At 40.2% G+C, this 24,152-nt stretch overlaps 2 protein-coding genes across 4 annotated transcripts; one reads left to right on the top strand and one right to left on the bottom strand.

Annotated features, from left to right (window-relative positions):
- The first annotated feature begins 738 nt into the window (after window positions 1–738).
- LOC124305455 (uncharacterized) lies at window positions 739–22,504 on the top strand. Of its 3 annotated transcripts, none has more exons than XM_046764928.1 (5): window positions 739–814; window positions 6,875–7,126; window positions 19,612–19,800; window positions 21,340–21,524; window positions 21,633–22,504. In XM_046764928.1, the coding sequence occupies exons 1-5, from the start codon at window positions 754–756 to the stop codon at window positions 21,648–21,650; spliced, it is 705 nt and encodes a 234-aa protein (XP_046620884.1). In that variant the 5' UTR covers window positions 739–753; the 3' UTR covers window positions 21,651–22,504. The 3 variants fall into 3 exon arrangements, with proteins under 3 accessions (XP_046620884.1, XP_046620885.1, XP_046620883.1); XM_046764927.1 differs by lacking the exon at window positions 739–814 and adding an exon at window positions 3,166–3,379; XM_046764929.1 differs by lacking the exons at window positions 739–814; window positions 19,612–19,800; window positions 21,340–21,524; window positions 21,633–22,504 and adding exons at window positions 3,155–3,379; window positions 7,257–7,565 and having other exon boundaries at window positions 6,875–7,130.
- On the bottom strand, window positions 21,906–23,388 carry LOC124305459 (40S ribosomal protein S29). The gene is made up of 3 exons (XM_046764936.1): window positions 23,231–23,388; window positions 22,564–22,663; window positions 21,906–21,989 (listed from the first exon to the last, which is right to left on the bottom strand). Exons 1-3 carry the CDS (start codon window positions 23,290–23,292, stop codon window positions 21,981–21,983), a joined length of 171 nt encoding a protein of 56 aa, XP_046620892.1. The 5' UTR covers window positions 23,293–23,388; the 3' UTR covers window positions 21,906–21,980.
- Window positions 23,389–24,152: the final 764 nt, after the last annotated feature.

Consider the following 24,152-nt stretch of genomic DNA (forward strand, 5'->3'; position numbering starts at 1 on the left):
CGAGCTTTCGCCGTTTTCCGCTATCAAGTGGCGCCCCCCCCCCCCCCCCAAAGCTTGCCGCACCCCCGGCACCCCTATCATCGCTCGGCGCCACCGCGAATTCTCTCCAATTCTGGATAACCAAAGCGAAGAGCCGCGGTTCTCGCATATCGACCTAGCGACCGGAGCCTCCTCGGCGCTAACCGCGTTCCGAAATCATCGATAATTCTTCCTTGCCCGTCCCATTGGATCATGATTTCTTTTTTTTTTCTTATCCCACGCTCAGGTCTCGCACAATCACCCGAGTCTCCCCCCCCCCCTTCCCCCCTCCTCGGACAGCGCAACGCCGTTTCTCGATTCCCATACTCTCGATTCAAGGTCATTTACTCGCGGCGCAATTGCACCAAGGGCCGTTCGTCCGTGTCGGCGATTCGTACAAATGATAAAACCTTACACGGGAAACTTGCACCCGGACCTCTCCGTCCGTTCCGTCACCCATACACCAAGACCCTTCGCGGGTCGTCGCGGGCTTGGTAACGGCACAGCTGTAGGCATCTCCTCGCTCTCTCGTCCCGACTGTACGCCTACCTACCTATAGGCATACCTTCAACGTATCGTCGATATGACCGCATAGTAACAGTACAGAGAGTCGGGAGTTTCGGCGTTGCCGAGTAAAAATTAATAATCACCAATCATAGTGAGCTGTGCCCCCCGAATCGGAACTCACTCGGAACTCAGGTTTAGCCCGATCGTTATTCGGTTTTCCCTGTAGACATGAACTTGGTCAAATGGTTAATAATTTTTCCGCCAACCGTGCAACCAGAGAAACTACGAAGTAGGTATAACTCGATCGATCTATGACACGCCAATGGGTTCGGGTTCGATGTGCATATGGGAATATAATGGGTCCGGGTAGAATGTTGTTTAACAAACTATCGAAGGGGGTGACAAAGCTTATAAATAAACGTAGCGTGCGACGCAACTCGATAGCGAGATCGTAGGTCACTTCTGCAAACATTAAACACTGTACCAGTGAGTTTCGCACGCCGGTGGTAGACCTGCGCATGTTATTGCAGACACGTGCCCGTAACGACTACCCAACAACTTTTTTCGAGCTTCCGGATTTCTTCGTACACAAAAGTGTTTCAACAACCCACTAAAACTAACGAAACGAACTTATTGCATACAACAATTGCAGTTTTTACAACTCGTGGGAGTGCTGCCGTGTACTTTTAAATACATTACATGTATATCGATAACCTGTTACGTTACGCATATGTATAGTATCTCCTTCACCCATCTCGAATCTTTGCTTTCCTACCCCGCGACGTTATATTAATGCAACATCGCATGCCCGCGTATGCACACGTACGTGCATGTAACTACATGCTCGCACGGCTATGTATCATACTTACATTAGGTATAACACGCCTGCATACACGGTCGTATTGATATACGTATGGGCATAAGAGCTAGGAATTTTCAAGGTACCCGATAATTGCATTGAAACCGATAAGCGTTTTATTCACTTTCATCAAATAGGACGCCTGAAAAACAAGTAACAACTCCATTCGGAATGTACAAGTATATTTCAAGTAAAATAAAAAGCATAAGGTAGATGGACAAAGTTGAAATTGTGAATAAAATGCTCATCGGTTTCAATCCAATTTTCGGGTACTTTGAAAATTCCTAGCTCTTATCCTGGCTCGATTCTAAGGTTGAAATTTTCAGGGCTTGTTGGGGACATCATAGACCAACTTTCCTGAAAATTTGCGGCGAATCAAAGCTCAAAGAAAAAAGTTACAGCTATCTGAAAATAGCGATTTTTCCAAAATCGATTGGCTTTTTGTGGCTATATGTTAAAGAAATAGAAGCAACTAATCAAATGACGCTCCCCGCCGAGCCGGATTTGAGTTTGAACTAAAAATCTATATTTTCTCGAAAATAGAGGGTCAACAGAGAAGAATGCCGTTTCGAACGATTCTCTAACAATTTAATTAGAAGCTGAGATACAAATTTTTAAAAATGCCTAAAAAATCGACTTTTTTTAAATTTCAAAAATCCCTCCAGCGGCCAAATCTGATCGTATCGGGCTAAAATTTTCAGGATCGTCTCCTTTTCTACCCTACTTTCGAAGAAAAAGTCAGCATCAAAATCGCTGACCCAAGTGCGCACACTTTCGTCGAAAAGTAATGGATCTGCCCATATGTATGTACAACGTGCCTCCTGCGCTGCAAAGTAAACACGCTGACTGACTAAAATGTCGCCGAGCCCGCTTATACCTACCAACGTACCACCATCCATCCCCACGTTTAAACTCCCGACTATGCCGTGTTTTCTTTCTATTTTTTTTTTTCTTATTTCTTGCTTCTTTTATACTCTTGAAATAATCCGCGCGCATCGGCTGCTCAAACCTTCTCCCTCCCCTCTTCACGCCTCCTCAGAAAGAGTAATATAAATATTTTACGAATTTCGTAACACGATTACATAGACGTGTTATAAATTGTATACGTATACATACAAGCAGCGGTAACCGCATTCGAGATCCGAATATTGTAACTTTCCCTGAATTTTAATAGTATATTATAGGTATATGTATTGTATATGTATGTACATTGTTAGCTGCACCTGAATTCGGCTTTGCTGCACATAAATAATTACAAACCAATGTTACCTAATCGATGTAAAACTGCTCATTCTGATTGCGATTTTTTACTTCCGTAACGTGTAAAATGTTCAACTAATATACCGCACGATGAGACGAGTCCTTAAAGGTCGATGGGACAGGATACGCGCAAGTGCGCGCATACAGCTTCAGCTGCAGAGGTAAATGACGTAAGGAGCAATTATTCAATGGCGCGGTACGCTTGAACGATTATAATACGTATATGTATGTATATACGCACTCAACGTGGAATCCTTTCTCTTTTCATCGGAAATTTATCCACATACATTAATAAACACGGTCATCCGGTTTCCCGTGAAATATAGGTGTATACATACATATATACATATATATACATACATATATATATATATATATATACACACACACACACATAATATAACGTTCGAAGAAACGAGAAAGTTTTTTCGTTACACTATCTCTCCTCCGGCTAAGGAGTAAAGGAGCCACCGCTGAACTTTGGTGAGATTGTTATATCTCGGTGTAAAGTGTAAGGCGGTAGTACAAGTCGCACCTCGCTCTGGTTCGCAACAATCGCGAAGTGCCGCCGCCGGTCCGGAGACAACATGGGAAAAAAGGCAGAGATCGGTGAAACCTGCGCTAAACGACCGATCCGTCGCTCAAAATCCGCCGGCTCGAGCCTGCTCCGATTAATCCTAATATCGTTAGCCGGCTCCGCGCGTTCCCTGCAGCAGCGTACAAACGCAAACACAGGTGCGTGCAACGTTCCCGATCACGATCCTCTCGATATTGTCAATCACATCATTTTCCGTATCATTTATCAGTACACGCGTTACTCGAGCACACTTGCGCGCGCCATTACTGCTTACGTACACGGGTCGAAATATCTGCTTTGTGTTTACTCTGGGTGTGCTGCAGGTTCGCTTGTTACCGGCACGTGCGAATGTGTACATACATGCGTATTTTACGCGGGCGTATGGTCGAATCTCAAAAGGGATCCAGGGTTCGTACTTGTGGCATTTGAAAAATCGAACCGCACTGGATTCGATTTCTTAATAACTACCGCGAATATAGGTCAAGCGCAGTCAAGCGAATTCGTCTCCATTCTCGCGTAGTTCGTGATCCTTTAAAAAGTTACCATCTCGGCGTCTTGTCCGATTGAAACGGGAAAGAATCGTCGACGAAAATTCGCAAGATCACGTTATTCAATGTTGTGCAAACGCGTGTAGGTATAACTGACAATGAATACAGTTTTTGTCGAGCTCGTAGCTCGTTGGGACTTGTAGGAAGGGTACAAGAGAGCCGTACGAGCTGCTGCCCCAAGTCGATCGTCTGGCTTGCGGGGAGTAGAAAGGCGGGCAGGGGGGGTGGGGGGGGGGGTGGACACGGTCAACTGCCGGAGCGGACAACGCTAACTTTAATCTCGACGTATGCTGAAAGTACTCGCGAGCACGTACACATACGGACGGAAGTGGTCGAGGTATATACTTTGTCCGACGAGTTTAGTCGCGAGCTTTTGCAGTTGCCGGTGCGACTCTGTCCTTCTCTGGATCGTTGAAAACACCGTGCTGAACGACGAGGCGGAAGAATAAAAAAGTCTTTAACGAGTATGACGAAGCGGTCCTGTTTTCCAATTTTTCTAACACTTCAGAGAAAGAGAGAGAGAGATGGAGTGAAGAAAAAAAAATAACGTTGCACTCGTTTCGTAACAACGTGCATCGTGTAAAATTCCGTAACGCCTCCTCGCGTCGTTCCGTGCAATCCGAATATAATCGAACGTTTTTATCGGTTGCCACGCAGCGTCGCGTTATATGTGTATATCTATATCTATATATACGCCGTCCGGGATATGTGCAACAGAGATAGTATTTATATCTTACGGCAGCGCCGACTTCCAATTCCATCTGTATTTACTTGCAGCTAGGTACGTGACGTAAGTCTTTTTTTTTGTCCTTCTTTCTCCTGTTATCCGCGTTGACCCCACAGACTTATAGAGATAGACTGTACGCGGTCTTACGGGACCGGTGAAGCCTAAACCGTAGGACAGAGATGGTCTTGGACCCGGCCCTTTCTGTTGCACGATTGAAAAAGTGGGAAGCAGCCGCGAGGCGGGGAAGGCATAAGACGAGCGGGGAGGTAAACTTGTAACATAGGTATAAGTCTATCTGTTTCCCTCGCCAAGTCACCGATCGGAGTGACAGAACCAGTTTCAGCTGATGCCGTCTCTCTCTCTCTCTCTCTCTCTCTCTCTCTCTCTCTCTCTCTCTCTCTCTCTCTCTCTCTCTCTCTCTCTCTCTCTCTCTGCGATGTCTTATTACGGTTTCATCTCGGTGCACAGACCGCGCAGTCTATTTCTATAAGTCTGTGGCCGACCCTGACGATGGGCATCGTATCGATATTTGGCACAGTTTTGTTCGAATACGTATAAAGTCGAGGCCGCGACGCACGCTGAATGCGGCGTGCAGCCAATTAAAACGCTGCGTTTCAAATTCCGCTTAATGATTCGTCGTCCGTCAGACAGCGAATCGCTCGGTGTGAATCAAATCTGACAATTTCCACTGCGTATAGTTCTTCAGTGTCTGTATCGTCCGGTGCGTTCCTGCTTATTTCGTATATTATTATACACAATTACTATACGCGGTGTCTATATCTATCGAGCGATATTGCTTCCTCTCTGCAGCGTGGCAGTTGTGTTATAAATATAGATGTAACAATGCGGGAGAGACGCACTACGCACTTCTTCTCGTCTTTCTAATCTTCCTGCAGACCAAATGGCGAGAGAAATTTACCAACAAATATCTCGCATACACGCAAGAAAAGGTTTATTTGTTTAATTTGCCAAACATCCGCGTTGCACAAGTATTTTCTCAATTCAAGCAAACGTCGTTTTCTTTGACAACCCTGAAATTTGTCCTTCCGAGCGTTATTTTTTTATTTTTATCTTTATTCATTAAACTAATGATACCTGCTGATTGCAATGCTCAAACTAACGAGAATATACTTAAATTATCGCGAAAGGTTACCCTTATCGCAAAAATAACACAAAGAAAAAGTCGCGCAGGAAAGGTATACGAAACAAGAGACGTGTTTGATATATTTATAATGTGAGTACACGTCAAGTCACATCACGTTCGGTTTGCGGTGTGATTATATTATGCAAGTTCGGTAGTGACATAATAATAAGATGTTTACATTTCGACAACAATGTGGCGTGTCGAAGTCGCACGACGACGCCGCGACAATGCGATCGTAGAACTTTTGGTCGTATTCATTTTACCGTATACGTATAATACATATACATAAACTGTACAGCTATAGTGACATAGATTCACATTGTGCGTCTCTCTCGCATCTCGATTCTCAACGGCTTGTAACACAACCGGTGGATAAGAAGGCCCTGCGTCTCTTTGTCGTATTGCGTGTTTTCAATCTTTGATTCCATCCGTTCGAATTGCCAACAACAATCTGTGGCGTTTGCTTTCTATCCTTGCAGTATAACCGCAATTGGTCGCAATGAAAAATGACAAAAAAAAAAGAAGAAGAAGAAAAACCTGCGGTGTGCTAAACGAACCGTGTGACTATTGTACATACGTACAAGCCAAAGTTTACACGCGCATCCACTTCGATCTGTTGTGATTGAGGTAGAAATAGGACTTCGTCCTTAAATACCAATCGAATTTCGGTTTGCTAGAAAAGTTTAACGAGATATAGCGGAGGAGAAGCTGGACACGTGGGCATCGGAATCGCGCTGCCCAGACCTTAAGGGACTGCGCGTTTGTGGCCTACGTGGCTGCCGAGCGTCGTAAACAACGTTTCCACCTCCTCGGAGAAAAAAGCATTGGCAACAGTTTTCGTAATTGCTGGATTTACTGTCCGTCCACAACGGTTCGGCTCGCTCTCGCATCTGTGTAACACGAATACACACTCGCGCGATATGCAGCAGCGAGTTCAGGGCTCGTGACATAATGGGAATAGGATCAAGTTTAGCCTATCTATCGTAACGGTGCATCTATAGAAGAAAATCGTCACGTCGCAACTGCAGGGTCGAGGACATGCCGGTATTTTGAGAACTCAACTCCTTCGAAGTCCTTCCAAAATTGAAAGATCTCTTTGCGCTATAGTAACGTTATTAACTTGAACTTCGTACGCAGTTTAGCGAGTTTATCAGGCTCCCGATTACCGTTCAACCTCACTCACATACTATACTACACTTGCGTGGCGCATAATATTGTCCGGTTTATGTTACAGTCCTCCCGGCGGCGAAAGGGACGACGGAAGGGCCGCTGAAGATCTCGATCGGTAAAACAGCATCCTCCGGATCGTCGAACAGGGTTCCGGAGTACGTTTGTCCCGGTAACGAGCTTCTCGGTTTGGCGAGAATATTCAGCGTGCCTTGCGAAACCGACTCGGAATGCGTCTTTCTCGGTGCGGATCAACGCTGCTGCAAACTTCGGTGCAGAAAAGGAGTTCTAGCGCCGCCGAGGGAGCCCGAACACCGAGGTAGGTTCGTATTGACAAAGTAATGCTGCTGAGGGGACGTGTGCGGCCAGTGTATAACGGCACACATTGTGCACCTAACGTTACGGAGGGTGAAAACGAAGCCTGGTTTTACGGCCGTTCAATTTCGTAGCGACAGTGTAAAACGTAAACTAGACCGCGAGGGGAAACCAGCGCGTTTAAAGTCCGGTACTTGGGTTGGTTGGCAAACGGTGGAAACGTGTCACGCGGAGTTGGAGTTCCGTGCAGGGATCCGAGCGATGGGCTTTGAACCTGTTCGGATTGCCACGACTTCGTTGCGGCGACGTTGCGCAACGAAAGTGCGGAGACTCCATCAGCCGCGCTTCTTCTACACTTATACCCGTCGTAATGAAATTCATGTAATAAGTATTCGTTATCCCGTATTTGAGGTTAGAATATAACCCAATTGCGTTTCTCTGTAGAACAAAAGATTTATTTACACTATGTCCACTGTGTGCAATGTTTGCTAATTTCCTTGATCCCTACCTGTAGAACAAAAGAATCAACATTTAAAGCTTTTATCCCGAGTATGTTCTTCCTTTGTACAGGTTCAGTTTCGACAATTCTTTTCTCTTTCCAATTCTCCTCTCACCCAAAACCTCGTTCGTCATCCTCCTTCCCCTTGTCCCCTACCATCGCCATCCGTCTCTAACATCTAAAATAACAATCGATGGAAGTTGGGAAACTTGTACATTTGACTGGCGATGCAGTAAATTCACCGGTTACGAACAGTTTCCATCGCGTGCACCGACTTGATTCTGTAATATTGATAGTTTCTGGATTGCCTCATACTCGAGAAACAAAGGACAAGCACCATTTGGCCACGTTGCATTCTGTATATTCATACATACGTACACATATAACGCAATTACATACTATGTGTGCATATGTGGTAAGAAAATAATGAATCGGTAATCGATCGATCTTTCATACGTAGCGCAAATGGGTGGCTATAATTTTGTTCGAATACAATTCCCAGACTTTTCGAATAGAAAAATTCATACTTTCCTGACCTTTTTCCACAAAACTCAGGTAATGCCGGGCGGCTTTTACGACTAAAAGCTACGTGCGCGTAGAAATTCCACAATAGCATTTCCGAGAGCGAGCTTATGTAAAGTTACGAAGCCTGGTTGAAGTTTGAATATTATTTATGAAAAAAAAGTACGTTATTTCTTGTAGGCCATCATAATTCCCTGACTATTCCCGGTTTCCCCGTCGTTGGCCGCTCTGCCATAATATTATTTCACATCTGCACACGTAATCTCTACATACCTATACCTAATGACTTGAAGTCTTGTTAGCGATTCTGTCGATGAAAATTTATCACCTTATCGTCTTGACGACGAAATCCGACGTCACATTGATCGCTGGTTTTTTTTTCTTACACAATGTTTTTTTCTATTAATTATTTTCCTCGTCTTTTTTTTTATACTTCATTCGAGATTACGTGTTGCAGTTGTACGGTAGCGGCTATTATTGTAAGCAGCATGACTTATGGGCGCGTTGGTAAGGTTCGTTCACTGCTGAAAATCCTGCAGCACGACGTTTTATGAGAAAAAATGCCTTCACTATCAATTCTAGCAAACTGGTGCTGCCTCTCTTGGTCTTTACAGTTATAGAAAATCGCCGCTGTGTATGATTTTCTTGCGTGGAATAATTCATGATCTATCAGTCTATGGCACACTAAACCACCGTTTCAAGTCAGTTAAAAGAGGGAAAAGAAAGGAAGAGAAAACGAAAATCATAATGTATACATATATATGTATATATATGTATATGTATACATATATATATTATATATATTATATGTATATAAGAATTCTGCTGCTTGGTATGTAGAATAAAACGTATAAAAATCGGCACGATAAATGTACAGGTATACACATAATACAACGCGATATGACAACATTGTACATTTACGTCGCAATGTTTTTTCTCTTCTCTTCTTTTCCTTATTATTCAACGCTTCGCATCGCAGTTTGCGCGTAAAGTCAGCACTTATATTATACATCCATCCATCCGGTTTTATCAATCCGAACGTGCAAGCACGGGCTTTCTTTTCTCTCCTATCGACGCGACGAACATTGGAAGTGTCATCTAGTTTACACATTTTGCTTCGTTACGTTTGAAAAACAATAAATAAATAATTCACATCCCACCGTTGTTTCGTTACGAGAGGGAATTTCAAACCGTCGAGGCCAAACTGTTATACGTCTACTACTTCCATGCTACACACTGTGTGTTTACTTTACTTCACTTTAATGCGGTGTAGCAGATCTATACTAAATGTTCGCTACTGACCCACTGAGAGAAAGAGAGAGAGAGAGAGAGACAGAGCTAACGATAACAAGCCTTGGAGGCGGCACTGTGATACTTTTTATAGGTATACATATACCTAGTCTCTTCTTAGCTTCTGTGCTGCACAGTGTAATTATTGAGGTATAATAACGTGTGTAGTACGCGTAATTTAATAGGCACGAGTTGAACGAATCGAAATAGGGGCAAGAATTTTGAACCTCCTGCGTCATCATGATTTGACCATACGTTCTATCTGTATATGAAATCCAACAAAAAAATGTTTCAAACGAATTTTTTTTTATTTTTTTTTATTTTTATTCCACCTTTCGCTAGATCGTTCAAATTTTATTGCTATTTTGTTATAGTTAATTCGTATTGTATTGTCACTCTCTGAGCTCGGTTTGAGATTGTAAAGTCGTGAAGAGCTCTGCAACGTAAAGGAATACCAACTAAAAGCAGACATCCACACGACACGCCGTGTGGCAATCTTCCAAACCAAATACAAGAACCCTCGTCGACTAGACTATAGTCAGAGGAATACGCATCGCTGGCACACATGTAGTATGCATATGTGTATTCGTGATATACAGGCTAACATTATGGCATGCATGCATGTATTCGGATTATAGGCTGCACAACGCTGCGCGACAATGGAGATGTGAGCTTGCCTTCTTGTCTTGTTTTCCCCCCCTCTCTTTTCTCGGAGGAAACGAGGGGCGACGTTTCTTACGAACTGTTTTTCTTCTCCTTTTCACGTATCCTTCATATTATTGTTTCGCTTTTTTCATTACTCAATTTCGTGTGCAACTGCCTGCAGAGAAAGGCGAAAATGAGAGTAAAAATTCGTCGGTAAGGAAAAGAGGAGGAACGAACTTTGAAAAAAGAAAACGGTAAATAAAATGAAAAGACGCGAGGAGGATGCGAGTGCATAGGTACGTTTCATTCGGCACGTAGATCTCTGCGTCTTACTGCATTTACACGTTAAGAGGCTGTCGCGAGGCTCGGTCACGTTTTTGTGCAGCATTTACGATTAGTGTTGGAAGATTCTAGAATCTGATCGCTACCGTGTGTGTGGCCCTCGCACGTGTGCTGCAGCGGCCACGGCGCGATGACGAGCTAACGACGCGACTTAACCTATATATTTATTCCTATCTTCCCATCTTCCCATCTTTCGCTCATCTCTCTGTCTCTCTCTCTCTCTCTGCGACAATTATCCACACACGTAGGCAACATTATTCAATAATGACGAAGCATTACCGATGCTTGAAAATTTTATCAAACAAACAGTAAGCGATTCAACTTCGGAAACATTAATGGCAACAATTTGGGCATTTATATTTAATTAATCATTCTTATACCTTACACGTGATGTAGTCGGTTGTAGATTTTTACCTAGGTATACATGTGTACATGTACCTACTCTTACGGAATACCGGCATAGAAGAGAGATCGAGCTTTACCTGCAATTTGAGAAACTCGGTAATCACTAATTTAGCGCTAAAAGTACGTCTATTAGTTTAGCTTTCCATCGATCCTCTATATTGTTTTACAGTATCTGTAGCGCGACTGTTCGTTTTGATTATTTCCGGTACGCAACTACCTTAGTACACGGAACACTTCGTTATACCTACTAACGTATACCTATACATAGATGATATGTTGCAATCCGTCGGTGGGTCAATAACTTTGCTCATTGTCAGTATAATGTAAATATATAGATATACGGAAGAAACTAACGTATAAGAAATTCTCTTCGGCAAACGTTTGTATTGATGTAGATAAGTTATAGGGTATTGGTATAGTTGTACCTATAGTTGGTTACATCTTATTATACTCTTAGGAATTAGAATGAGACATTTTCAAGGCCTGCCACGTTTGTTATATCCCGTGAGACAATTTATAGATATAGGTATACGTACCTATGCATCTTTATCCGAAGCTGCATAGCTTTAGCTACGTAGTAATACATCATATGATATTACATCCGCACAAGGCTTAAATCTTCGATCCGTATCGAGTAGATCATGCATTGCCTTATTTCTGGATTTCTCCTTTTCATTTCCACGGACGATAATAGGTACACGGTGAAAATTAAAAAAAAACATTAATAATAATTTAGGAGGAACGGAAAAATTTCGAATATATACGTGTGCAAGTTTCTTCGTCCTTTCGCTTCAACGATAAATAATCAAGAGTAAACATGAACGAATGTGGAATTTCGACCTGCTGTATACACGATGACCGTGTACATTCAGGTAAAAATTAAGCACATTTGTGTCTAATCGCAGTACGTAAACAATATACAATTCTATTATTAGATTCTCCATGTTCTATATGTATACCGTATTATACGGTAGTCTGTAATGTAGCTCAGAAAAGCCTGTGTGAAACTTGTCCGATACAGATGTAATTATTACATATTGACAATATGTATATGTGTAAAAGTTATTATAGTTGAGAGAACAGCGATACAACCGAATATATATATACCTATATAGTTACGTACGTACATCCAAACGTGTATAGTTACTGCACGTGAGTTGTACATGCATATAAATTTCGAGTGATTAGCGGTGGGCGATGTGCGCGTGTGTGCGTTTGCGTGTGTATCAGTTGCGCAATTCCTCTCGAGACGAGAGAGTCCCGTGATGAAATATTAACGCGACGCGATAATAACCGTTATATCTATATCGACGTAACCGCGTGGATAAAATTTGAATTACGATTATCGAGATTGAGAGAATATCATATATACAATACATTAGTATTCCAGTATTCAAAACGGCAGAGGTGGGATTCAATCGATAATACATATAATTTGTAGAAGACAGATTTTCAGGTATTAAACACGCATATATTACACCTGCGAAACATATTTTTGTCTTTATTTTATTCATATAATCGTATATTATAGTCGGGAGAGCATCGAAGGTTTGAAATTCCCGCTAGAGCGTTTTATATCCGTATTGGCGAACGACTTTTCACGGTGACGTCACACCGCACTGTTCAACGAGAGTTAAGATGGTGGCAACAAGTTTGCTTTTCTACCGAAAGAATTACGATACTCATATCGTGTATTCTCGTGCGGTGAGAAAAAAGCAACACGCCTACAGTATACATATACGTAAATTATGCGGGACAAAATTTATACTCGTCGCGGTTGTTTCAAGTTAGTATAATACAATAATATACGTACGCGTATGCATCCAGGTACATAGGCGTGTAATGTACAAAGATTATTTACATGTAAATCGTACGTTGCACTTACGAATTTTCATACTCATGCGGGATGTTTAACGTTAACGGGGTAACGTTTAGGTGATTTGTTATATGCATACGACAGTGGTAGGTATAAGTATACGTGTGTACAAGTCACTTTCTAATCGCGCCATCTGGTGCAAACTGCAGCAATCTGCACTGTTTAATAATCGATATCGGAAAAAAGATCTCTCTGGGGATATTTTTGCATTTATCTTCTTCTTTCCTTTGTTTGAATTGTTATCATTATTACACGCGCATCTTTGCGCGTGCGTGAAACGAACGTCGTTCAGACAACAGCCAACGTTTGATATTTTAAATCGACGAAGCATCGTACATATCTTACATAACTATAATAATCGCTACTATACTGACATAAATATCACTAATCACTTGCGCTATTCACATCTTACGATCATATAATACTTTTTTCGACTTCGTTTTTACATATCGCATCCTCTCATCAGAATGTCACGGCTAAATGATCAAGTCAAGATTGCGTGCAAAACCATTTACCGTTTAAAAAAAAAAAAAAATTCCCTTTTCTATAAATTTCTGACTGACTTGATTGACCAGCGCGTTCTTCGAGTATTCAAGAACTTCACTGTATAATATTTGCACAAAATTACGATCGAATTTTTTTTTTTTTGAAGACTAAAGATTCTCGATTAATTTGATATCCGCATACATGGTATGTACACATACCTGGGTAAATTAAGCACGACATAACAGTTTGAAAACGTTATGACGTAGATTAAAATCATATAATACCTGTTGCTGTTGCTGTATCGTTTCGTTTAAACAAAATTTGTAGATTAGGTTTAGTCTGTTGTGATTAGTTTTCGACGACGCGAAATTCTGTACTACACAACTTCTGTAAAACGATCGAAACACAAAATCACAATTTCATTCGTTTACACCTACTAAACGTCGATTTTTTACCTCTCATTATACGCCAAGCAAAATTGTAAGCCAACAGCCGCAGGTTTGGTCAACACAAGCGCGTGTGCACTTGTGACAATATTGTTATTCACGTTTTCACATACATGCGTACACAGATAGTGCCGTGTACTTTGATTACCTATACCTATATCATGTATAATACATGCTGTAAGCGGAGAACAATAATTAAACCGATCAACGATATGCCGCAACGCGGTTGTTTTTTTTTTTTTTTTTCTTCTCCTTTCCAGAACGTAAAAATGAAAAGAAATCTCGTTTATTCACTCGGTGGATATTTCTTCGTGTACTTGCGATGTGTATTGTACACATAGAAGGTACAGTATATTTTTTGACGCAGTGGGCGTAAGATGAAATTCCGAAAATGATCATTTTTTTTATCCAAAACAAGTAGCTTCGGAGTGATACTACGCAAAACTATGCTACACACGTTGTATTCCGTCTGCACTCTCACGCAACCGAAATATAAAGATTTTGTTTTTTTTCCGCGTTTGCGGGCCGGCCTCGGCAAATCAAAACTTTCAGTCAAAATGTATAAGAATCGCTTCTGAACATAAACGAAAACACCCTAGCGATCAGGTCGCGCCCTCCTGCTCATTGTCGCGTGCAGCGAAATGAGTCATGACGAAGTGAGTGACGAAGAGTATATTTCTCTGAAACTACGAAAATATAAAAGGAGCATATGCGGCTGAAGTTAGTAAAGTTAACGTAACGATACGTCCGATGAAAAAATCATATTGTCCAATTTTAGGATGACTTTCAAGGATTGGCTATTCAGAATCAGTGTATATTCTGTTGTTTATAACAGTTGAATTAATTTCGGAAAGTCACAAAAGTGCAATATGCAGATACCGTAATTATGAATATTACGTCGCAAACTGTTTCAGTCAACACTAAAATGAATGTAAAAATAAATTCGAAAATTTGAGAGGATAAAATCGATACGTGAATGGAATATAATTAAGTCTGCACGTGCGTCGAATCTCGGGAATGAGTAGAAAATTTCAATAATCGTGCAAGAGAATATATAGATTTGTATTCGAGCGGTTTATACTAACTGACTGCATAAGTAAAAAATATTTTAACATACATGTAGGTATATATGGGGCATTCCACGCCACCTCGACCTACCGCCAACCCTCACCATCTCCGATTTATTTTAGTGTAGTATTTTGTCAAGTAACCCCTGAATTATTTTAGATTTTTTTGACCACTGGTTAAGAAGTTGTCTTATATTCGCACCGATTTATATACAAACATCCGTCAGTCGTAAGAAAAAATTATTTGACGTGAAATGGGCGGAAATATTTTTTGCTGATTTTTTAGGCTAGTGGATGAATTGTTTTCTTTTTTACGATTTTCACGGTGTTGCCAAACCTTCGATTTTTATCAAATTTTCACCATCAATTACTTGTAAAAATACGAAACTTTTGAGACCTTGCCGGAGGTGGAGAGATCTTTGGTTCGGAAGTTACGATCAAATGAATGTCAAGGAAACGAAAAATATGGGAGTACATACCTGAACTAAATGTCCGCGGATTTTACTAGTGAAATTATGAAAATCAAATCAATTATTCATTTGTTTGGTATAAAAAAAAAAAAAAAAAAAAAAATACCGAGAGGTATACGTATAATTACGTATACGAACATGACGTTCGATCTATCAAACGATGAATATCTTTCGTCCGTACGGCAAATCAATTTTTCTACAATACATCGTAGACATTCTGAAAAATTATGTAGCTACCTGAGTTTACGGAACTTAAAATCACAATTTATAGATTATACAGCAGAGTTCGATACGACTACGTTTTTGTAAAATGGTTTACAAGTAATTGAATACTCCATAAACTCAGGTAGGTATATAATTCTTCATTTAATTGGCGACAGGTAGACTTGACACGGAATGCCCCATGTGTACCTATGATTACGCAATGATTCGTCAATTGTAAGTACTAGTAAAATTAGACTCTCGAAAAATTGACTTTTGGAGTTTCATTAGACTCGATTTGAATTAATTCTCAGCTTCGTCATTCGTCGGTTTTTTTTTTTTTTCTTCCCCCCCCCTCAATATTCTTATCTTTCCTTCATTTATCAATTTTACGATATTCCGTATGTTCAATTATTTGAATAGCTCATGCCATAAGATTTTTTCTTTTTCCTTTCTTCCCGTAACGATCATAGGTATATATATATATATTAGGAGTCCATTGAGGACAAACATCGTGACACGAGATTTATATATATTAAGATAGGTATCGTAACGGTTGAATTGGCGCGTCATCGCCTTAATTCCTATGTCATACCAAATACCTATGTACGTATTGCTTATTATGTATAGCCGAGCGGAAACTTTCATTATCGGCAAAAAGATTCTTGGGCTTATAAAACAATCTTCACAAAATACGTAATTAACCTAGATGCAAAAAGTCAACTGTAGACACTTTCTTTGTGGCTATCATTTATACCGCGTTACAGTTTATTCTTTAATTTTATTCATTTTTTTTCCTCCAACAACATCATCTTACCAGTTTACGAAATCGAGGAAAGAGTAAGAAAATTCAATTCCTTTCCCCTACCACAGTGTATAAACGATAATAAAAACAATATAATATTACCATTACATCTATGGTAATGTATAAAAAATAATTTTATACATTATTACATAATTTTTTTCATTCGGCAATTGCAGTTTCTTTTCTCTTGATCCTTCAAATGCATGCCATAGAGCTAAAATTATTGGGCCAATGGTCAATTTGCCGGTCGTTTCATTACCGCGAAGTCGCGAGTGTTTCGTTTTACGTCGAGTTGCACGGATATGGATGATATTCGATTGCCTTTCAAATTCGTATCGTTCAAGGCTTCAGGAGAACTGGTTCGTTCACTTGCTCGCGGCTAATTGTAAATCTATGATATGATATGTATGTGTAATACGCGTGTGCGTCTGTATACGAAGTCAACAATGTACGTACATAGGTATAACATGTGTAAAGGGAAATTCAAAATTCATTTCAAGATTATAACTCGACAACTTGTAAACTAAGCATGTATCTTTTTCTAAGAGCTGTCGAATGGCTAAATATAACTGAATTACGGTTAGTAAATTCGACGACAACGACGACGATGACGACGATGATGATGATGATGATGATGATGATGATGATTTCGAACCCGACGTTACACGGAGAAAGCGGTTTTCGTGTCCGTAATCTACCTTCATTCAGCTGAATATCCAGAATGTTACCGACTTTGCGCGCGTTCTGAACTCGAGAGGTCGGCAGATTACGTATAACAAGAAAAATATTAAATGTATGATACAATAATTGATCATGCGAACGATGAAAGAGAAGAGAGGAGAGAGAGAGAGAGAGAGATAAAAGAAATTCGCCGAGGATATCTTTGCAATATTTTATCTCGTAAAGACTTGTCGGTCAATTTTCTTCAACCGTTTCGTCTCACGTAACGATAAACTTCAACGAAGTGTTGTTATTTACAAAAAACAAGTACACACATAATATACTCGAAAGCGTGCACATGAGTTTTTTTTCTGGATCTTTTTTTCACCGCAAGAACCACATAAGAATTAATCATATGTACGCATTGAAAATTATAGACTAGCACGTGTCAAACTAATTTTCATTCCAACAGTAAGGTTGATTCTTCCTCGCGGAATAGTAAAATTGCAATGACGTTTATCATCGTCTCAGATATAGGTACATATATTTATAAATACTATCGAGTTACAACTCTCGGTGTACTTTTTTTTCTGCTAGATACACTGTGCAGGTTTATCGCTTGCACAGCCGTGATGCGGTCAGGTACATGTATATTATCTACAGTTTCTTCGGTTGTATAATATCCGCATCGTGCAGTAAAATCGCAGGGCCGGTATTCAAGGCGACAAAAATAGTTGGAGGGGGGAAATTAACCGTAGGTATAGGATTATCTGCGCGAAATTGAGGAAAGTAGAAAAAAATTAAACGAGTAGTTTGCACAAAAGTAAGTTATTTATTTATTTTTTTTTTATTTCTGCTGTTAGATTTAAATAAAGAGTTGCGATATAGCTGAACTAAAATACGACAAGAACTGCATTCATTATCGCTTGTGAAAATTTTTTTCAATTCAGCCTGAAATAAAATCTTGCTATACAATATATTTTAACGTCGAGAAATTCACGTCCGCGGAATTAGAGATTTAACGAGGCGATATTCTCTCAATAATAGAAAGTAAGTTATACCTGTATATTATAGTATACGAATAAATATACGTATAATACACTCTAAAATTCTATTCTATCGGTATCTTATTTCGAAATAATTCGTTACATGTACATAATCCATGTATTCCGTGCAGTAAGAATGGAAAGAAAAGATCGATGAAATTGGAAATAGAATCGAAAAAAATTGCTACGCACACACACACACACACACACGTACGTCAACCTCTGTACGAAGTGCAATAGTTACGAGTCTAATTGTACGCGACACACACGCAGGCGCACACACCTAATGATCGTCTGCGGCATTGCACGAGGTCGCGATCATCGTCGTTCGGTTATTACATTATAAGCACTGCTGCCCAAAGCATGAAATATATATGTTGAATAAAAGTCGCGTTCGCAGTTTCGTTAATTGCCACTTCATACAACGTGTATGAATACAGACAAATAAAAGTTTTCATCACGCTTTAGTGTACGAGCAGAAATTCTACATCGAAAAAACGTAAGAGCTGCAGTGTAAAGAATTCATGAGAAAAATAGAGAGAATGAAAAATTGGTTAAACGTATCCAACAGAATTATATAAATAGAAAAAATACGATTGAGCAGAGTGAGCAGAAAGAAAAAGAGAGGAATTAACATGAACAAATAAATTTAAAAAAAAAAGTACATCTAGAGTGACTTTTACACTATTCGAACGACCGGTGGAAATTTTTTTTCTTTCGCCGTTACCGCCTTTACCTGCCCATAATTTTTTTTCTCCTCCTTTTCTGTAAGGCTTGATAAATTTTTTAGCACACGCAACGTTGAGCAGCAGCGCCGATTGATACGGGAAACTCCCGGCTTAGATTTAAAGAGCGTCTCATTCCTTACGAGTGTAAAACCATCCTTGCAGCAGGCACTCCGCGAAGTCGCGTGAATAACTTATTTGATCGTCGAGGCTAGTTGCTACCCGACCCGGTGAACACAGGACACGCGATGCAGACAAAAGTATAGAGCCACCAACGTATATCATACATGTGCACGTATTTAGCGAACAGGCAGGCTTTGCGCTCAGGCTGCTCTAGTTAAAGCAAGATTAGCCGCCCGAGCAGGTTTTCAACATTTCGTACATTTCGCGTGCATCTATGATAGGTATATTTACGACGGCACAGTTCGCCGGATTCCTACGGATATGGTATTTACTCGCGACGCCTCTCTTTCCCTCTTCTCCCTCGAAATAATCATTATTCTATTAACCGTTCGTTTCAGCGAGTTCCACCCATTCGCGATTGATTCTACGCCCTATGATACGTAGGAATCGAGTACTATGAAGACAGGGTTCCGATGAGTTTGAAAATAGATTTCTTTCTTTTTTTCAAAATTTGTGCAAATGCTTCTAGCTTTGTTATTTGCTTCGCGTTTTGCATAAATAACGATTTAGCTCGAAAAAACAGTATATCGTCGCCTCTATTCGACCTCGAAAAATCATTTTTCCTACACACGCTCCCGTAATTTTCTCAAAAAATGCATTGACTTCGACCTTTCCTACGTTCCGCCGAGTCATTGCTGCTTATACCTATGCTTTGTCTGCTTCCCTCGGCTGGGCCAGTGAATGAATAGGTAAACTTGAAGGGGAACAAACAACAAGGAGAGAAGCTGGAAAAAAAAAATAAGGAAGGGCGGCCGACGGCTCGAGCTAGAGGCGACATCGGCATCGTCTAACGGTTTCTCGTTTTTCTGTTTACTGTTCAGCCGTCCTGGGAGTAAATCGTATGTGCCCTAAGGGACCGGTGCCCGAACTTTTACCTGTGAAGAGGTGCGAGGCTGACATTGAGTGCGAGGAAGAAGGACGGATATGCTGCCCTGACAAGGACTTTAAACTCTACTGTCGAACCGCAGCCCCGGTATGGTCTCAGCTTCCTTTTCCGCGCGCTCACGCTGGCAAGTATAATTTCAAGTACATATACTGCATTTTCGATAGGAAGCAAAATCACGTTGATTCGGTGTGACCTGTACGAAGTCGTTCTAAGTAGCAGAAACTAAATCCTTGCAGAAATATATTTTTCAAATCCCATTTTGGAAGATCGCTCTCTCAATCCCAAGTTTTTCTAATCGAATAACATCGGGAAGATGCCATTGTTACTCTTAAATTTCTTCCGCTGAACTGCATTTAATGATAAGGAGTTATTCCCGGAAGCATTTTAATTACTACTAATTCTCTACAAAAGCGTCATTCTCATGTTCTAAAGTCAACACTTTGGCCGGTATAGACGTTTAATTCAGTCGTCGAATATCTAAAAATTTAATTATCCGAAAAATGCTTCCATGATCAAGTCCGTAACAATTCAAAGAAAAACACATTTTCTTCATGTTATTTTGGATGTGAAAATTTCGAATTTCGAATTTCGGCCTTTTAAAATTGAATCTTAAAAGATATCCTTCCACAAGAATTTCGTTCTGGCTATATTTAGAATAAATTTTTTATACAGGAGCTAGAAAAAAATGTTGCTTTCAAACGAAACACCCTATTTCAATCGTCTATCCCACGTTTTCTTTGTAATCGAGAAATCTACACACAGTGAATTCTGTATAATATTACAAGGATATCAGCTGCTACAACTCGACTTTACATTATACCAAATTTTACGACGATTCCGTGAAAATCGCAAGAGTTGTGATATTTTTAATTCACAGGATCGTCCAAAATTGATTATTCTAGAAAAATAAAAACCCATTTAACGCGCAGACTTGCAAGCGTGGAAAACAATCAGCTGCGCGATCGCGTGTGGTCTATAAATAAAATCTACGATCGATTTAATACTATCTATATTCTGTCACTAATTTGCAAAATTATACCAGAGCCGAGTAATTTCGCGACTGGACGAGTTTAAAGACGATGTAGTTATTATTCATATGGAAACTTTCTAATCAATAGAGGTACGTATACTCGATATATGTTTATAGATAGGTATAGTGTTAATAATATTTAGTCCTATCGATTAATCTCTGGACAGCTCTCTTGAACCTCTTATAGTTCTTTACAACAAGAAGAAAAACGAAAGCAAGAAAAGAAGGTAACAAAAGTACAACTTTTTTACCTTTCTCGCTTCATTTTCTTTACATTAAGCTTCGCATGTTGGGATAAATCCCGCCGCGAATGTATTCGAATAGCTCTTGTCACACACACGTGTGAAAAGTAAAAGGCACACCGTCGCGAATACACGGGTGTAAAGGTATAATACCCATTGGGTACATCACACAGGCTGAATGTAATACGCGTTTATACGGCTAAGCTGATCTTGACCTGAATTCAAGGAATAGGGAAGTTGGAAAAAAAAAAAAAAGAAAAAAGAAAAATGGAAACGAAATACGAACCCGGACGCTAGTAATTAGAGCCATTTATAAATATCTAAAATTCATCAGTCTCAGGGAATTTTTTAAAACTGCAGATATAATGGTTGAATTATATCACGATTCCAGCGATAATGTCTCTGATGGAATACATGCAGTGTCAAATGGCACCCCCCCCAGTACTCGACTTGTTTCCACAACCTTGTAATCGGACGATAGAGTGTCTTCCGAATTTATGCTGCCAAGAGGGGCCGAGCAAATTTTGCAGACCACCTAGGAAATCTGTACTAGCATTGGTTGCTCAGGCTACGCAGGTGACTACAAAATTTTTCAATAGTTTCTTGTTTCGCTCAATGTATTGTTTTCATGTCAATTGAAAAAGAAGCGGTAAAATCGATGTTTTTTTTTTTTGTTTGTTTCAGAGGTTTGCAAGGGGCTGAATAGTTGCGGTGGACCGAAAGATGTGAAGGAAAAAGCGGTTGATCTGTCTAATTTTTCAATTACACAGCCATTCTGAAGCAATGGTGATAGGAATATTAATTTAGCACAAATGAGAATGAAAGAAAAGTTGGCGTTTTTTTTTTTTTAAAGCTGTTTTACTGATTCCCCATCATAAGCGAAACATACATTTAAATAATCGACATCACTAACATACTCGTGGACAAAATTATTCAATATCAATTCATTTTCTTTCTTATGTTTATATACTTCATATTCAAATGAAAGCTTGTTTATCATACGAATCAGCCCAGCGTTTGAGGTTTGGAGTTTCAGTCCAGCTGCAAAAGATATCAGAAGAAAAAATAGTTTTAAATTTGATCCCCAAAAAGTTACATGTAGAAACGATATTGGTACGCATGTTGCTCAAGTCATTAATGATGCTTTGATAATGCGTTATTGGTTGTTCCAGTACTCAACTCATTGGATGTGAACAAATCAATTTTTGTCACGAGTAATAGTCAATAATAATAATAATAATAATGTTTCATATCATTATAGCACTGGCAAATTGTGTCAGACTCATGATTACTTGTCGACCTGAACACTTAACGAGTACAATTCAATAGACGTTAGACTATTGAAATTAATGGATGTACGGCAATCAGATAAGATTAAAGTTTTATGAGAATCCAACAGTGCCCAAAACTATTTTGCAATCGCATAATCAAGTGAGCGATTAGAAATTCAGAATTTTTCATCTTTCGATTGCCGTGCTTCCATTCTCAGATATATTGTTAACGCGTTGTACACAAAGGAACATCGAGTAAGAAATTAAAAACATTCTGCGGCTGCATTTCTAATAATTTCTCAGTAATATAATTGTGATAAGTTTCTCGTATTAATTAAAATTACCTTCTTGAAGCCAATGTCGGCAGCGTACTCCCTGAAGCACTGACGGCAAATGTTCAGACCGTATTTTCGGATAAGACCGTGCTTGTTGGCGCACGCTCGGCTAAAAGACAATGAAAAATATTAATTTCCTCATTCGTCGGATTGAGTAAACAGAAATAAAAATTTAGGAAGGACATACCGTCATTCAGATTATGTTAGGTTAGAAAAACTTGGAATACATCTGAGAAATTTTTATCAATAACGTGAGTTCAAAGCGATTTCAGGCTTAACAGCTATGAAATTGCAAAAATCGCGATGGGATAAATATTGCTGAAAAATATCGAGGGAGGAAAATGCGTGCTGAAAATGACGTCATAAACATAACCTATGAAAGATTGGTAAAAAAAAAAACGTCGCGTTACGTAGCGGTTCGAAGTTTTTTTGAAATTGTCGAGTTATCGTAAGCAGATCTCCCAAAAATTGTGGGTGTTTTGAACATTGAAAAGTCGCGAGCTGAGCTCGGGCCTGAATTGAGCGGAATTTGCATCGTTTACGACATGTGGACGAGAGGTTTGACCACGCTGTGGGAATAACGAGACCCGAGCAGTCCGCGTGGAGTTGTGGAAGGTATCTGGACCCGAATCTTTGGTAAACAGGACCGGGAAAATACTTCTGGTTAATTACTCACCAAGATCTCGATCCTTGGCCGTATTTGCGGGGGTGAGAATACCAAATATTCTGGAAACCCATGTTGCGTTTTGAGGCACCGTTAGCGGAAAAGAAGCAGCGCGAGGCAGAAAGCCGATAGGAAGTTGGCCGGTTGCGAGTGCTACCTGGCGCTGTGCTCGGAAACTAAACTACAGGCTAATTTTTTTCAGATTGTCAGCACTGCGGAATACACTTCTGGCCTTCGTCAGCTTCAGAGCAATACGCCTGACGGAAGAGTGACGGCAACCTAGTAAACATCAACCACAGTGCTCAGCAACAACGTCAGCACGCTTCGACCGATCGAAGTTTCGAGATTTCCTCCGAAGTGCGTGTTCCGTGCGATGCCATTCGCTCTCGAGCAGCGCCAGGTGTACGGCGTGCTTTTTAACCGCGAAACTCGGATCGTCTGTCCCGTGCAATTTGTTCGGTAATTTTTTCACCGCGAAACAATCGAACGACGTCACGCGAGCAAATAACCTAATCGCGTTTTTTAGTGCAGTGTGTGGTGATTATATCGTCAACGACCATATCACGTCTATTTTCAAACCACTTCGCGCCGGTAGACCTGCTAATTAGGGATGTCATGTCTCTCAATCACTGTCGACTGTTGCATCGAATTTGGTTTCTGCAAGGTTATTTGCTGTTTACGTGCCCGGAATGTTCGTTGTTTATTTGACGGGTGACAAATTTCTTACACATAACAGGTCCGTAAACTAAAGTCAATCGAGTGCTTTGTTCGGTGATTGTTATCGCAGTGAAGTGGGGTGCAATATTGTGAACTTAATATGGATTCCATGCTCATACCTGAACGACCAGAGGATACATCTCCGGCTATCCAAAAGTGTTCCGTGAGTAGTAGAAATTAGTTTCACAAATTTGTATTGCCAAATACTCGTGTATTG

Source organism: Neodiprion virginianus, chromosome 5 (assembly GCF_021901495.1).
Source record: "Neodiprion virginianus isolate iyNeoVirg1 chromosome 5, iyNeoVirg1.1, whole genome shotgun sequence".
Lineage (NCBI taxonomy): Eukaryota > Metazoa > Arthropoda > Insecta > Hymenoptera > Diprionidae > Neodiprion > Neodiprion virginianus.